The sequence below is a fragment of the Equus asinus genome, chromosome 14 (genome assembly GCF_041296235.1).
Source record: "Equus asinus isolate D_3611 breed Donkey chromosome 14, EquAss-T2T_v2, whole genome shotgun sequence".
Classification (NCBI taxonomy): domain Eukaryota; kingdom Metazoa; phylum Chordata; class Mammalia; order Perissodactyla; family Equidae; genus Equus; species Equus asinus.
In genome coordinates, this window is record NC_091803.1 from 3904593 (window position 1) to 3917970 (window position 13378).

At 61.6% G+C, this 13378-nt stretch overlaps 1 protein-coding gene across 2 annotated transcripts in view; it reads right to left on the reverse strand.

Annotated features, from left to right (window-relative positions):
* Positions 1 to 1857: 1857 nt before the first annotated feature.
* The window catches only part of RADIL (Rap associating with DIL domain), a 97705-nt gene continuing 86184 nt past the window's right edge, over positions 1858 to 13378 (reverse strand). For both annotated transcript variants that reach the window (XM_070484140.1, XM_070484139.1), the window contains exons 9-15: positions 12548 to 12720; positions 6016 to 6166; positions 4722 to 4912; positions 4212 to 4566; positions 3210 to 3349; positions 2670 to 2809; positions 1858 to 2198 (exon numbers count right to left, since the gene is read on the reverse strand). In XM_070484140.1, coding sequence (XP_070340241.1) covers positions 2093 to 2198; positions 2670 to 2809; positions 3210 to 3349; positions 4212 to 4566; positions 4722 to 4912; positions 6016 to 6166; positions 12548 to 12720 — 1256 coding nt within the window. In that variant the 3' untranslated portion in view covers positions 1858 to 2092. The remainder of the gene's footprint in view (positions 2199 to 2669; positions 2810 to 3209; positions 3350 to 4211; positions 4567 to 4721; positions 4913 to 6015; positions 6167 to 12547; positions 12721 to 13378) is intronic.

Genomic DNA, 13378 nt, shown 5'->3' on the forward strand with positions numbered 1-13378 from the left:
TCATCTGGAGAAAACTCTGTCGTTTGTGCCAGATGCCTGGGGAGCTACTTTCAATTAAGCTCGACTTGGGGTGTTTTCAGATTATGATGGTTGTACGTTGGCTCGCAAGCCCGCATCAGAACTCGTTTGTGAAGACAGCCAAGGCCCATCCAGAAACTCTCCCTTCCCATTTCCTTTGAGGGCCGACTTTCGGTCCAGAGTCAAACAGCCCGACTTCAAACCCTGTGGCAGTTCGCTCCTACCAAGAGGAAGATGAATCACGGGTGTCCGTGTTCCCTCCCCTGGGGCGCGGTGCGGTCCACACCCGCGCAGCGGCCCCATGGGGGGAGATGCCTCCCCGCCCACTGGCCGTGGGCTTGGCCATCAGGAGGCAGCAGAAGGGACCGAGGCTTGAAATGTGCTTGGCGGCGGGCTTGCCTTCCTGCCCTCTAGCCCTTGCCACCTGTAGGTCCAAGAGGACAGGCCGCGTGGGGACAGCCCTGGCCTCCCCTCCCCGGCCGGTGCAGCCAGCTCCAGCTGCTGAGGGAGAGGACACGCTGTTTTCAGACACCGAGCTGTGTGGTTTTTCTGGCAGCATTACTGTGAGGATGCTGACTGAGGGAGAAGACCACATTCCCCCTGCTCTGGTGTCCTCGTCTGAAAGATGGGGACAGTCACAGCACCCGCCACCACAGAGAACCGCCGTCCGCCCTGAGTGTGTTCACACCCGTGAAGCGCCGGGCATGCTCTGCACACGTGAGCTCTGCTCAGGTCCCCTTTCTCGGGGCCCAGCCCTTCGGGCACTCGGGAGTTACAGGGTCCCCCACTCGCCCGCAGCTTGGGACAGTTGAGCCCCCGTCACCTCCACCCAGCAGAGGAGTGGAGAATTGTGGCCACGAATTCCACAGGCCTTCGGCCCGCTGCCAGCCTCTCTCGACTTGGGCCATCTTTTCAATTTGGGTTCTAAGGCTTTCTTTTCTTTTGAGTTCAATGATATGTTCAAAATGACTTTAAAAGATGCATTTTATCCAGCATTTTGGGAACTCAGTGGTGGCTGCAATCTTGGTGCCTCAGTGGAACTTCCGCGAAGGCCCAGGGCCCACACGCGGGCGCCTCTCTCCAGCGTGAGCAGGGGCAGCACCAAGCTGCAGGTCCAGGCTTGGAACAGAACTCCGACATGGCTCCTCGCAGCCGGGCTGCTCCAGGAGGCCCTTTCCACGTGAGGGGTGCGTCTGCAGCTGACTGGCCGGGACCCCCTGGTCCCCAGGGTCTCTCTATTCATGTCAAAGGGGAGGACCCTGGTCCAGAGCCCGGCCGCGAGATCTGAGCACTGTGAGGAGAATTCGGGCGCCGTCCACATGTGGGCCACCGAACTGAAGATGCCCAGGGTGGAGGTGTCTGAGCCACGCCATCACCCTGACGCCAACACGGCCCTGCCCCCGGCCATGCGCATGGCTGCCTGCTGGCAGAGGGGGTGGGCCTTCTGCCGGGGTGAAGGGGCGGCCACCAGGTGGACGCCAGCCAGGCAGCAGATTAAGAGCCTGGGGCCGGCCAGCCTGGTATTAGGGCCAAGCTGCAGCTTTAGTGATGAGAGGGAATCGGGAGGGGCGTGAGGCCTGGGGATCCGGGAGGGTCCGAACTCTCACTTATAACCTTCCGGGGGTTTCTGGAACCTCTCAGGACTGTGCTGAGCACGTGATTACCAAGACAAACTACATTCTGCCTGGGGGCTCCAGCCCTTCTCCTGGGGTGTCCCCCAGGCTCCATTACAATGATCCTCGTGTCCTCCTGGGGTCTCTCTTGCCCTGGCCGGCAGGGGAGTGGGTCCCCCGGAGCCCCTCTGGGCCCTGGGGGAGCTGGCAGGCTGCCACACTCTAGGAATATGAAAGATAGTTTATTGAATCTATGCTTCTCCATTAAAATCTCCAAACATAAAGCTCTGTAACAAACAGCACGACTGTCACCCGTCATATAAATAAAATATACACTGAGATGTACATTATCCACAGGGCGAGGAGCGGCCCGTGCTGAAGGTGACGGACGGACCACAGGGACCAGCTGGAGGAGGTGGCGGGCCAGGTCGAACCTCGGGGCGCAGGGGCACCAGGGCCACCTAGGGAGGGGGTGGGCGGAAGCGGATCTTCTTGGCTGTTTCCACGTCCGACTTGGCAACCAGAAACCGCATCTTCTGTCCGCCGTGCCGGATCAGGTCCACAGCCCTGCAACCCAGCGAGGGGCGGAGGGCGGCTAGATGAGCTCACTGGGGCTGGGCCAGCCCCTGGGTGGGCAAGCCTCCGGAGGGGACCCCGCCCTCCACCCCCAGCTGTCACCCTGGGCTGTGTGTGAGGGCCCAGCCATCGCCTGCTTCCCTCCCTCCAGGAGGGGTGTGGTGCTCCTACAGCACAGGCGACATGGTTAGAGTCAGCAGCCCTGGGCCCCCTGAGCTGTGACAGCAGCAGGAATCACAGATCCATGAGGTGCAGCTTGTGCCACCTGGTCCAGAGCCCTCCGGCCCCCGGAACAAGGGCAGGGAAGGGAGAGGCGGCCTCAAGGAGCCAGGCCAGAGGTTCCTCCCTTGTTCCTCTCTAGAATGCTAGGGTAATGGCAGGACCTCTCCCGGGATGGGGAGGAGTAAGCCAGGCTGGGCCGGCGGTGGCCCTGCCCTGGCTGAGCTGTGAGCGGGGAGGTACCTCAGGTAGCTGACGCCCATCAGGCTGCTGCCGTTCACCTCCAGGATGCGGTCCCCCAGCGACAGCCGGCCATCGGCCGCCGCAGGGCTGCCCGGGAGCAGGGTCTGGATGTAGAGCCCGGGGGCCCCCAGGGGCGTGTGCTGGGGAGAAGCACAGGCCTCAGGACATGCTGGTGTTCCAGCTAAGGCCACCTCAGTCCCCTCCTTGGCCGAGAGGCCTGGCCTGGCCAAGGCAGGGCTCACTCATGTGGTCATCAGTGGGTCTGCAAGGACAGCACTGGACGCCATCACTGTCCCCAAAGGCCCAGGACAGACACCCCGAGGTCTGAGGATGGAGGCGGAGATGAAAGGTTGGGGGAAGCGGCTGCTGCCTGGGAACCTTTCCCTTTGCTCAAATTATGCGGAGATTCCCCCCCAAGGACCCCAGTGCCAAGCCCTCGGTGGGCCTGCCCACATTCCTCCCTGGCGACCACGCCACTGTGGGCCTATCTTTGGTAGCAGGAAGAGCCGGGGGCCTGCAGGGAGCGGCGATGCCACTCACCATGCCGTCAATTAGGCCCATCCCCAGCCCTGAGGGGCCTCGCTCCAGCTCCACCATGAAGACGTAGCAGAAGTCATCTGTGCTAGAGCTGCAGCTGGAGGGGACCGGAGGGGGCTCGTCTGCAGGCGCCGCACAGCCTCCTGGGGGCGGGAAACAGTGCAGTGGGTGAGACTGCTGTGGCAGCCGTGCCAGCGCCTGTCCCAGGAGTCAGGACCCAGGGACGTCCTGCTCGGCGGCTGCTCCGGAGGGAACAGTGCTCTCATAGCCCCAGCAAGGTGCCCGTTGGGGCAGAACGTCGGTGACAGGGTTGGGCCCATCTGTGGGTGGCCCCTCCGTCCCCCTGCGGTTGCCCCAGGCCAGGCCGGCTGTTTCCAGGGGGCTGAGAGGTGGGCTCTGCTCAGGGCATCAGGCAGAGCCGGGTGTGGTGTGGAGCCACCTCCCGACAGCCCTGGGGGCTCCAGGCCCAGCACGCCAGCTCTGCTGCTCCCGCCTCTGCAGAAGCACCGAGGACGCAGGGGTCAGCACGCGCTGCCAAGCTCCGTGCCTGGGACCGTGGGCCCAGGGGCTGCTCCGCCCTTCGCTGCCCTTCCAGCCCGTCCAGCTGCACGTGCACACAAGAGACACACACACATGCCCACACACAGCCACACACACTCGCCCTGCCTCCTGGTCCTCCACCCCCAGAGGGCCCGGGCCTGCCTCGCCCTCCTCCTTGGATCCCTGGCCCTTGCATCTTCTCTGAAGCCCAGCACACATCACCTGGGTCCCCTTCCTCTGCCCTGTGCGGAGCGACTCTCTTAGTCCCACGGACGGACGGCTGCGTGTGGCCCAGCCGCCCTGCGCCCTCCTGTGGGCCCTGGAGCCTTTCTGACTGGCGCCCAGGGCTGCCGGCATTCGTGGCAGGTACTGGAAGCCCAGGCTGAGTGTGCACCAGGCCCCTGCGATGGAGTGACCCAGAAGGACCTGCCCAGGAGCCGGGAGGGGCCAGGGGCTGGGCCTCACCTTCCAGAGCGGCACCGCGGGAGCCGCTGGGCCCGTTCCTCCTCCGTTCCAGGGGCGAGTTCCCACGGGTGCCACCGCCGGGCTCTGGCCAGTCGGGGACAGCGGGCTCGAGGCCGAGTGGGGTGCTGGGCGGCGTGAGCAGGCACGAGGAGTCTGTGTGCAGGGGGCCGGCCTGGGGGCCCCCACGGCTCACGCGGCCAGGCTGCCTTCCCGGAGGGCCCTGTGCCCGGGGAGCCACAGCAGAAGGCAGCGGGTGCACCAGGCCAGCGTCCCGGGCTCCCCTCCCGGGGTCCCTGGAAGCCACGGGGCAGCTCTGGCCCTCGGGGTGCCCCTCAGGGGCGGGGTGGTGCGGGCCCTGGTGGGAGAGGAGGACGGCTAAGCAGCAGCCTTCCCACGTTGGGGGAGACCTGAGAGCCCCAGCCTGCGGCAGCCGTACCCAAAGCGCCCAGAACTCCCGGGGCCCTGGAGCCCCGGAGCCCCCCTGAGCTCCGCCCCGGGCGCGGCCGGTACCTCAAGGCCCTCGGGCTGGGAAGGCCCCCCGCCGGGGCCGGGCTTGCTCCGCAGGCTCCAGAGGAAGTGGCGGATGTAGAGAAGGTGCTGGTAGATGCTGTCGTCCGGGCAGTCGGCTTCCAGATCCACCTGGAAGCCCTCGCTCGGCAAAACGATGGGCGGGGGGTTTTCATAGGACTCCAGGACATCCTCTGCGGTGGGGACGGGGACAGCCTGAGGGCCCGGCCCAGGGGTAGCTGCCCACCCCTCGCTTGCCCAGATGCTCCCGCCCCCCCGGACGCCATGGGAACCCAGGGACCAGCAGGTTGACCTACCCAGGAGATGGGTGGGGGGCATCCAGGCCAGGGTGACCCACCCAAACTGTGCTTTCGTCCCTACTGAACCCCAGTGACCACCCCGGAGGAAGCCCAAGGCCCTGCCACCTGGAGCTTGTGCCCCACCCCCAACTCCCCCAGCTCCTGCTGGCCGCGCGGCACCTGAGGTCGCTCAGCCTGAACCTCTGCGCCCCGAGCCGACACTGCGCCTCCTGGGGCTCCCAGAGCCCATGCTGACTACGTCCCCGCTCAGGTCACACGGCCCATGTGCACGGGGATCTCTGGACAAATGTGAGCACCTTCCAGACAGCACAACTGGCACCCACACTGCGTCCTTGGCTCGGCCCAGAGCCGGCCCTGCGTGGGCCTCGGAAATGACCCTGTAAATGGGGAGGGCCCCAAGTGTCCTCCTCAGAGACAGTGTCTGTGTCCCACCCAAGCCCCAGGTGATCCAGGCACGCGAAGAAGGCACTTGAAGCCTGGTCCTGTCTGTATCTTCGACGGCCCTTTAATTTTCCACTGTGCCTGTTATGATGTGTGTAATGCTAACGATAGAGGCGGGTGTCTAACTTATCAAAGTACACCCGTATATACGTCCATCCGGATCCACGTGTCGCGTGTGTCTTATGTGGCAAGCGTGCTCAGCTTGCGCGATGCCACCCAGTGTGGACCCCGTTCTCTTCCTGGTGGGCCGGGCACGGGGTCAGGCCCCAGCCTCAGGCTGGATGAGGGGCGAGGGGGACCTTTGACCTGAGCCTGCAGCTTGGAACCTGGCCATGAACTGTGGGCTCCTTAACCCCCAGCTGTGGAGATCCGCAGGTCCCCAGGTAGGGGACAGGGCAGGGCACCGAGGAGGCAGATGGCCCAGGGCAGAGGTGCCAGATGCTCTGGGGGCACCTCCAGGGAAGTCCCCCCAGAGGCTCCCCTGCCCCCGCCCCGGCCCCAGGGCGCTCTGCTCCTGCCCCGAGGAGGGGGCTCACCTGATTTGAAGGCATCAGCGCTGTCCTGGGCACCCGGCTCCCAGGCACTCATGGGGCCCATGGCTGAGGCCAGCTGGTACTGAGTCAGTAGCCGATGCAGCTGCGCCGGGCTCAGGGCGGGGAACGCAGCCCGCAAGTTTGCCCAGCTCATCTGGGTGACAAGAAGGAGCTCATGGTCAAAGGCCCCGGGGGGCACCGCCCCACCCCAGGGAGGGCCTGCCCTCCGGTGCTCTGGGGCTTTTGGACCACACGCTCCAGGCCAGCACATGGGCCCCTAGTGTCCGCACGGGACAGTGAGGCCAATGAGGGGGCAAGGTCGGTGCAGTGGGGCCGTCCCACAGCGGCGGCTCACCCCCACTGCCTCGTGGGCGTCCAGTGGCCGTTCCCGGGAGAGGCTAGCGGGCACCACCCCGAGTGCCCGGATCACTGAACCCGCCCCTCATCACATCACCTCTCATGGCCGAGAAGTGAGGGAAGAGACTCGGGGAAAGTGGAGATGAAATAGGATCCTGGCCTCGTACCTCGGAAGGGAAACCAAGTAGGTTAGAGCCCTGCGTGGAGGCAAGAACTGAGTCATCGAGGTGACACTCGAGCCTGGCTTTCCGAGCCCAGGATGCGGAAAGCTTTCTTAAATAAGACAGACAGTGCGAGCTGGAGGAGAAGGGTGGACGCGTATCATTAATTATACTGGTGCAGTCACCCTGCGACGTCGCCCCGTCATCCTGGGACCCCTCTCCTGTCTTGTTTTCTGGACCCCCTTTCCCGCTCTCTCAGCCTACCCCCTCATTTCTGAGACAGAGCCTCTAGGAGCTTCCCAAACAGGATGCGCTGGAGGAGCACCAGGAACCTCGTGTGTGGTGAGGCGTCCCCACTCTGTTGTCACGCTCCGTGACAACGTGGCTGGTCCACACCTGCAGACCGGAGGCTGACTCGCTCCAATCCTGGAAGGTGGCTCCTGTCTTCCAGCTTCCCGTGCTGCCCCTGAGCCGTCGGGAACATTCTGACCACCGATCCTTGGGATGGGTCTGGTTCTCTTCTCTGGAGGGGAGCCTCGGGGATGCTCTGCATGCTCTGCCCTGAGTCCCCGAGGCTGGCATGGGTGGCAGTCCCCTTCAGCTCTGCGTGCCCTGCCCTGAGTCCCCGAGGCTGGCCTGGGTGGCAGTCCCCTTCGGCTCTGTGTCCTCTGCCCTGAGTCCCCAAGGCTGGCATGGGTGGCAGTCCCCTTCAGCTCTGCGTGCCCTGCCCTGAGTCCCCGACGCTGGCCTGGGTGGGAGTCTGCTTCGGCCGCTGTGCTTTCCCCCACTGGCTGCTCTTCCCTCTGGCAGCTTGGGCCCTGCGGGTCTGGAATGGTCTGGTTTATCTTCACCCTTCGCCACTGGTTCCTCTGCTCCCTGGGGACTCCTGCTGTTTGGACGTTGGGCCTCACTGATTGGTCCTTTAATTTTCCTGCCTTTCTTCCTCTCTCTCTCATTTCTCCCTCCATTGATTTCACTGCCAACATCAAGAGGCCTGTGCTGTGCTTATCAGCCATCTACACTGAAGGGACAATCACCATCCTAAGGCTGCATGGGGCAGGGGCGAGGACAGCCCCTGGAGCCCCCCCCCCCCCCAATAGTTCAGGAAGCCCTGTTGGCCGGGAGGAGGCTCTGTGATTTCTCCAGGTCCTAGAATCCTCGCTTCCCCCACGTCTCCGGGGCTGGTGTCGGGAGGACGCCACCATCTGAGCGCCTCCCACTTCCATCTCAGCATCTCTCTGCTTTCTGGGAGATTCCTTGCCTTTATCTTCCAACCCTGCTACTGAATGTGTCATCTCTGCTGTCATAGTTTTTTCTTCTTCTTCTCCTCCCCGAAGCTCCCAGTGCATAGTTGTATATTCTAGCTGTGGGTCCTTCTGGCCGTGCTGTGTGGGACGCCCCCTCAGCATGGCTTGATGAGCGGTGCCATGTCCCCGCCCAGGATCCGAACCACCAGAACCCTGGGCCGCCAAAGCAGAGCGCGCGAACTTAACCACTCGGCCACGGGGCTGGCCCCCTGTTGTCATAGTTTTAATTTCCAAGAATTCTTTTTGTTCTCTCATTTATAGAATCCTGTGATTACTTTATGGATATATCTTATCTTTATGAGAACATAAATTTTTTTAAGTTTCTTCTGAATAGTCTGCTTCAGGGGAGGCACACCAGGGCCTGAGGCCTGTTTGTATAGGGCCCTCAGGCTAAGAATGGTTTTCACATTTTTAAAGGGCTTAAAAAAAACAGAGAAGAATCTTGGACGAAGCCCACATGTGGCCCGCAGCCTGACACAGGTAGTACCCGGCCCTGCAGGAGAAGGGTGCCGACTTCCTGCGTCTCCTCCAGCCTTGCTCCCACTTCTGTCTCTCGTGCTGGAGGCAGTTCATGCTGTTTTAGAGGGGGTGCCAAGTCAGCCTGGCAGCGCCCAGCCTGAGCCCCGGCCTGGCCCCCAGGCCCGCTCCTCTCACCCTGGCCGGGCTGGTTCGCTGTGAAGCCCCAGTGTCAGCGTCCTCTGTCCTCCCCTGGGCTGTCCCTGACCGCCAGGCTGGCCGAGTCAGCCGCCTCCTGCTTGGCGGGCACAGGCCTGAGCCACGCGGGGCAAGCGGGTGGCCACTCCAGCACTCGGTGGGCACCTAGCCACTGGGAAGCCCCCTGTTTCAGGACGAGGTCCCGACTTCCGCAGCCAGGAGACCCTTTGTCTTCAAGGCTCTAAAAACCAGCCCCGGTCCTCTGCTGGGGTGAGGCGGGGCCGGCCCCCAGCTGCACAGGAAGGGGCAGCTGAGAGCCCGCTGCGGCTGTCTCTCCCCGGTCCTGTGTGTTGTGTGTGGAAGCGCAACATCCAGTGAACTACACGGCTCCGGGGTGCACAGCTCGCTAAGTGTTCGCAAAGGGCACCGCCTGTGTCCCAAGCCCAGGGCGAGGGCAGAGCCCAGGCAGCAGCCCCGGCGGCCTCTGCGGGACAGGCTCTGTCCTGACCTCCAGCAGCACAGGGGTGCTGGGCCCGGCTCCAGCTCTGGACCACGGGCACCTGGCGCTGTGCCTCTGAGCCCGACTCTGGTTTAACACTGAGCTTCACATGCGCCTGCTGCTGCCTGTGACAGTGGCCGCCACATGCCCGCTCCGGGCAGCACGTCCTGGGAGTGAGCGTCCCACCCTGTACTTATCGATGACGCTGCTGCTGAGCGGGGGCGGCTGGCAGTCGGGGCAGCTGTGACAGTGCCGCTGTGCCGTCCCACTGTGTCAAGTGCAGACAGAAGCAGGCCCACCGGGAGAAGTGCCGGGTGGGGTGTGTGCCTGTGGTCGGCTCCAGCACTGCCCACGGCCCCCCACAGTGCGGTCCATGGGCACCCTCCTCAGGGGGCATGGGACCGGCTTTTCTCATCTTAACCATTCTGATGTCTCTGGTGTGGAAAACACTGTGGTTTTGAGAGACATTTCTCTGATGATGAGCAAAGCTGCTCATCTCTCGTGTGTAATTTCCCTTTCGTATGGTCCCTTCTCAGGTTCTGGTATCAAGGTTGTGCTGGCGTTTTAAAATGAGATGGGATTTCCTCTTTTCCTAGTTTCTGGAAGAATTTGGGTAATAATGGTTTTACTTCTCCCTCTGATATTTAAAGGAATTCAGCAATGAAACCATCTGGACCTCAAATCTTCTTTGTGGGGAGGTTTTTAAATAACAGATTCCGTTTCTTTAAGAGATACGGGACAATTCAGATTTTCTATTTCCTCTTGTAGCAAGTTTAATAAGTGTTCTTTGTCTTATTTGTTTCGTCTAAATTGTCAAATTTATCAGCATAAAGTTGGTCTTAATATCCTCCATTAATCTTTAAAGAGACTTTCCCCATTTTATTGAGATAAAATTATTGCTACTAATTTTTAATGTAGGATCTGAATGATGTCACCGTCTTCATTTCTGATATGGCAGTTAGTGTTTTCCACTTTTATTAAACTTTTCAGAGAACCAACTCCTGGCTCTCTTGGTTTTTTCAAACTTTTATTCAACTGTTTAAATAGCTTTTCAAAGAACCCACTCCTGGCATTTGGCTTTTCTCTGTTGTATGTGTGTTTACCATTTCATTGATTTTGGCTCTTCTCTAGTACTTCCTTCCTCCCACTTTCTTGGGTTTGATTTGCTGTACTTTTTCTTGCTTCACAACCATCATCCTCAGCCTTCTGCTTTTTCTAAGATAGACACTTAAGGCTATAACTTTTCCTCTTGGCACTGCTTTAGCTGCACCTACAGGCTTTGGTGGTGTGCATCTTCCTTGCCACTGACCACCTAGACCCAGTGGGGGCTGCGCTGGGCAGCTTGGTCTCTGCTTGATGCTGCTGCCAGGGTTTCAGCCAAGAGCCTGGTGCTCACTCCCTCAGAGTCCTGAACACTAACACTTGCTCCTCGGCACTGTGAGACTACCACAATTCCACTCTGCTTTTCACAAAGCCCTTCCCATCCCAGGCCCTGGAGCTTCAGAATTTCGGCACATGTCATGAGGGGAAACCACCACACAACTCAGGCCCCTCAAGTACCTCACGTCTGTCTCTCTGGCCCATGAGGTGGCCACGGCTGCGTGGGCTCTCCTCCCCAGCTCCGGCCCCTGCCTGGATGAAGCCTGGATCCTCGGCCTCACACAGATCCTGCCCTGGACAACGCCAGTGCCCCACAGGAAAGGCAGTGTGGGCAAGCTCCTGGGGCCCCTCAGCGGCTCAGTCCCCCTCCGTCCCGCTGCTTCAGGGGCCCTCTGAATAGATGACTTCATGTGTCATCTTCCTCCTTCCTCCCTCAGCACAGGCGCAGCCTCACCCCAAGCGACTGGACCCGCCAGGCACCCGGGGCATTAGAGCTTTCCACAAGGTCCCTGGCGCTCCTCCTCCGCCTCGGCCACCCCCACCGCGGCCTCCAGAGGCACCCGGCACTCGTGCTCCCTGAGCCCGTCAGTGGCTGCGTGGTACACGGGGCTGCCTCTCAGATCCACCGAGGCAGGTGCCAGTCAGCCCTCTGCTTCCAGCCTCCAAACGTCGTTTCCGTGCCCTCTCCGTTTTCTCCATCCTTACCGGCTCTGCCATTACAAAGCTCGGCTGTGCTTTGGTTTAGTGACGGTTGGGGAGAAAGCAAACTGAATTCGTGTTCAATCTGCGATCCCTCCCCAGGCGTCCCCTGTCTCTGCATTTTCTCTAGTGAATCCATGCTTCCCTTTTAGAATTAAAAAAATTAGTAACTTAAAAAAAGACACTTGAGCAAGACATACAGTTCCTGATGTGTGGTGGATTCTGAATGTCTGCTGAAGGGTCAACGGCTCCTGGAACCAGGCTGTGTGACCTCCGCTTGGCCACGAGGAAGCAGAGTCACCAGCAGCCTCCCTCCGAGGTGGCTGTGAGGGTAAAGGAGCGCCATTCGCACCCCGCAGACGCTCACTGGCCGCAGATCTGGCCGCTACCGGTCACAGCAGTGACGAGACACCGATGAGACTTTCTGTTCTACTCCTGGGGCACAGGTGGAGTGCTCCACTTTTTATACCAAACTGGAAGGTCCTCTGTCCCCTCGTGAAGATCACGTGACGCTGGTTACACTGCAGTCGGCTCAGGACTTTGCCTGGAGACGGCAGATGGGCTACGTGACCCGTTTGGTTCAAATGTTCACTCCCAGGTGGCCCAGAGCGCAGGCTTCATCCTGGGCTGCCCTGCAAACCCCGTCACCATCACTCCTGGGGCACCATCCATGTCCATGCCAGGCAGGAAAGGAATACCACTGGTTCGGCTCATTGATTCTCTGGGAGGACTGTGTCGGGCGGCTGGTGAGGGAGGTGACACACTAGCTTCCTGTTGCTCTTGTCACAAATGACGAGCCACACAGACGTCTAATCTTACAGCTCTGGGGGTCAGACGTCCAGCACGGGTCGCACAGGGCTAAAATCCAGGTATGGGCAGGGCTGCGTTCCTTCCGGGGTCTCCAGGGCAGGATGCGTTTCCCGGCTCACGTAGGTGTCAGAATTCAGTTCCTTGCGGCTGTACGACCGAGGTCCAGGTTTCTGTGCTGGCCTTCGCCTGAGGGCCGTCCCCAGCTCGTGGAGGCCGCTGCGCTCCTCGGCCACAGCCCCTTCCTCCAAGAATACAGCCAGCAGCAGCGGCTTGAGCCCTCTTTTTCCTCTGTCCTGTCTCTCTGACCCCCTCTTCCGCCTCCCGCCTCCACTTTTAAGGACTCATGACTACACAGGGCCCACGGGGTCACCAGGGGCAATCTCCTCATCTCAGGGTCCTGAAGCTTAATCACACCTGCAGAGCCCCTGGGCCATGTGGGTCACACAGCCACAGGTCAGGGACTAGACACAGACAACTTAGGGGCCATTGTTCAGGTGGGAACAGCTGGGGAAGGGAAGCAGCTCTGCGAGCTCTCTGAGGCCCAGAAGCCAGGTCCCCGGATCCTGGTCTGGTGTGCAAGCCCGTGACCCAAGAGCGACAACACGTGGCCCGCGACCCTCCGCCCCACCGCACTTGTGGGTCTCCCACGCTCTCTGCGTCCCTCCTACCTGGATGAGCTGGGCACTGGGCGTGGCCAGCAGGTTGAGCGTGCAGGAAAGCTTCCGGAAGAAGTGCTCGCCGGCCTCCCCAAAGCCGGCACTCCGCGTCCACTCCAGGAGCTGCTGCAGGCGGGCGCAGGCCTGGACGCCTCGGGGCCAGTGGAAGCAACTCAGAGAGGGACCTTGGGAGGCAGGGGGGCACTGCCTGGGCCACTCCTCACAGAGCAGCTGCACTGCCCACCCTCCCCCAGAGGGAGCCGGGCCCCAGCTGGCCCCCAGCACCTGCCCTCCCCCTCCCCGCTCCAGGCCTCTGAGGACAGACACAGGAGGCGGGAGGTTAAGGTGGGACGGCAGGGAGGGGCTGTGACAGCCACTGGATCAAGGGGGCATGGTCCAGGCCTTCAGTCAAGACGCCTTGCTCCCACCCCTCCAGCCCTGCAGACCCCAGCCCAGCCTGGGAAGTCCATGCTGGCGACATGCATGTACCGTGGACTCGTCCCCACTCTCTAGCCCCTGGGACCCAGCAGTGCCCCTGGTTGGAATTCTCTGGTGCACTGAGCCCGGGGCAGGGCGATGGAGGAACTTCTGCAAGGAGGGGAGTTGGGCCTTGGCGCAGCGAGGCAGGGTCAAAGGTCACATCACTTCCCTGAGCCTGCCCCTCCCCTCTCACAGGGCCTGTGGGGCTGTGTGGGGATAAAACAGACCAGGAAAGGCCCCAGGGGCCCTGTGCAGACCCCCCAGCCCCACCCCACCCTGGGGCCTCTGGCTCCTGCTCCTGCAGGAGCTCATTCTGCAACACGTCCTCCTCCCCGGGCCTCAGCCAGCCTCCCCGCCATGGCA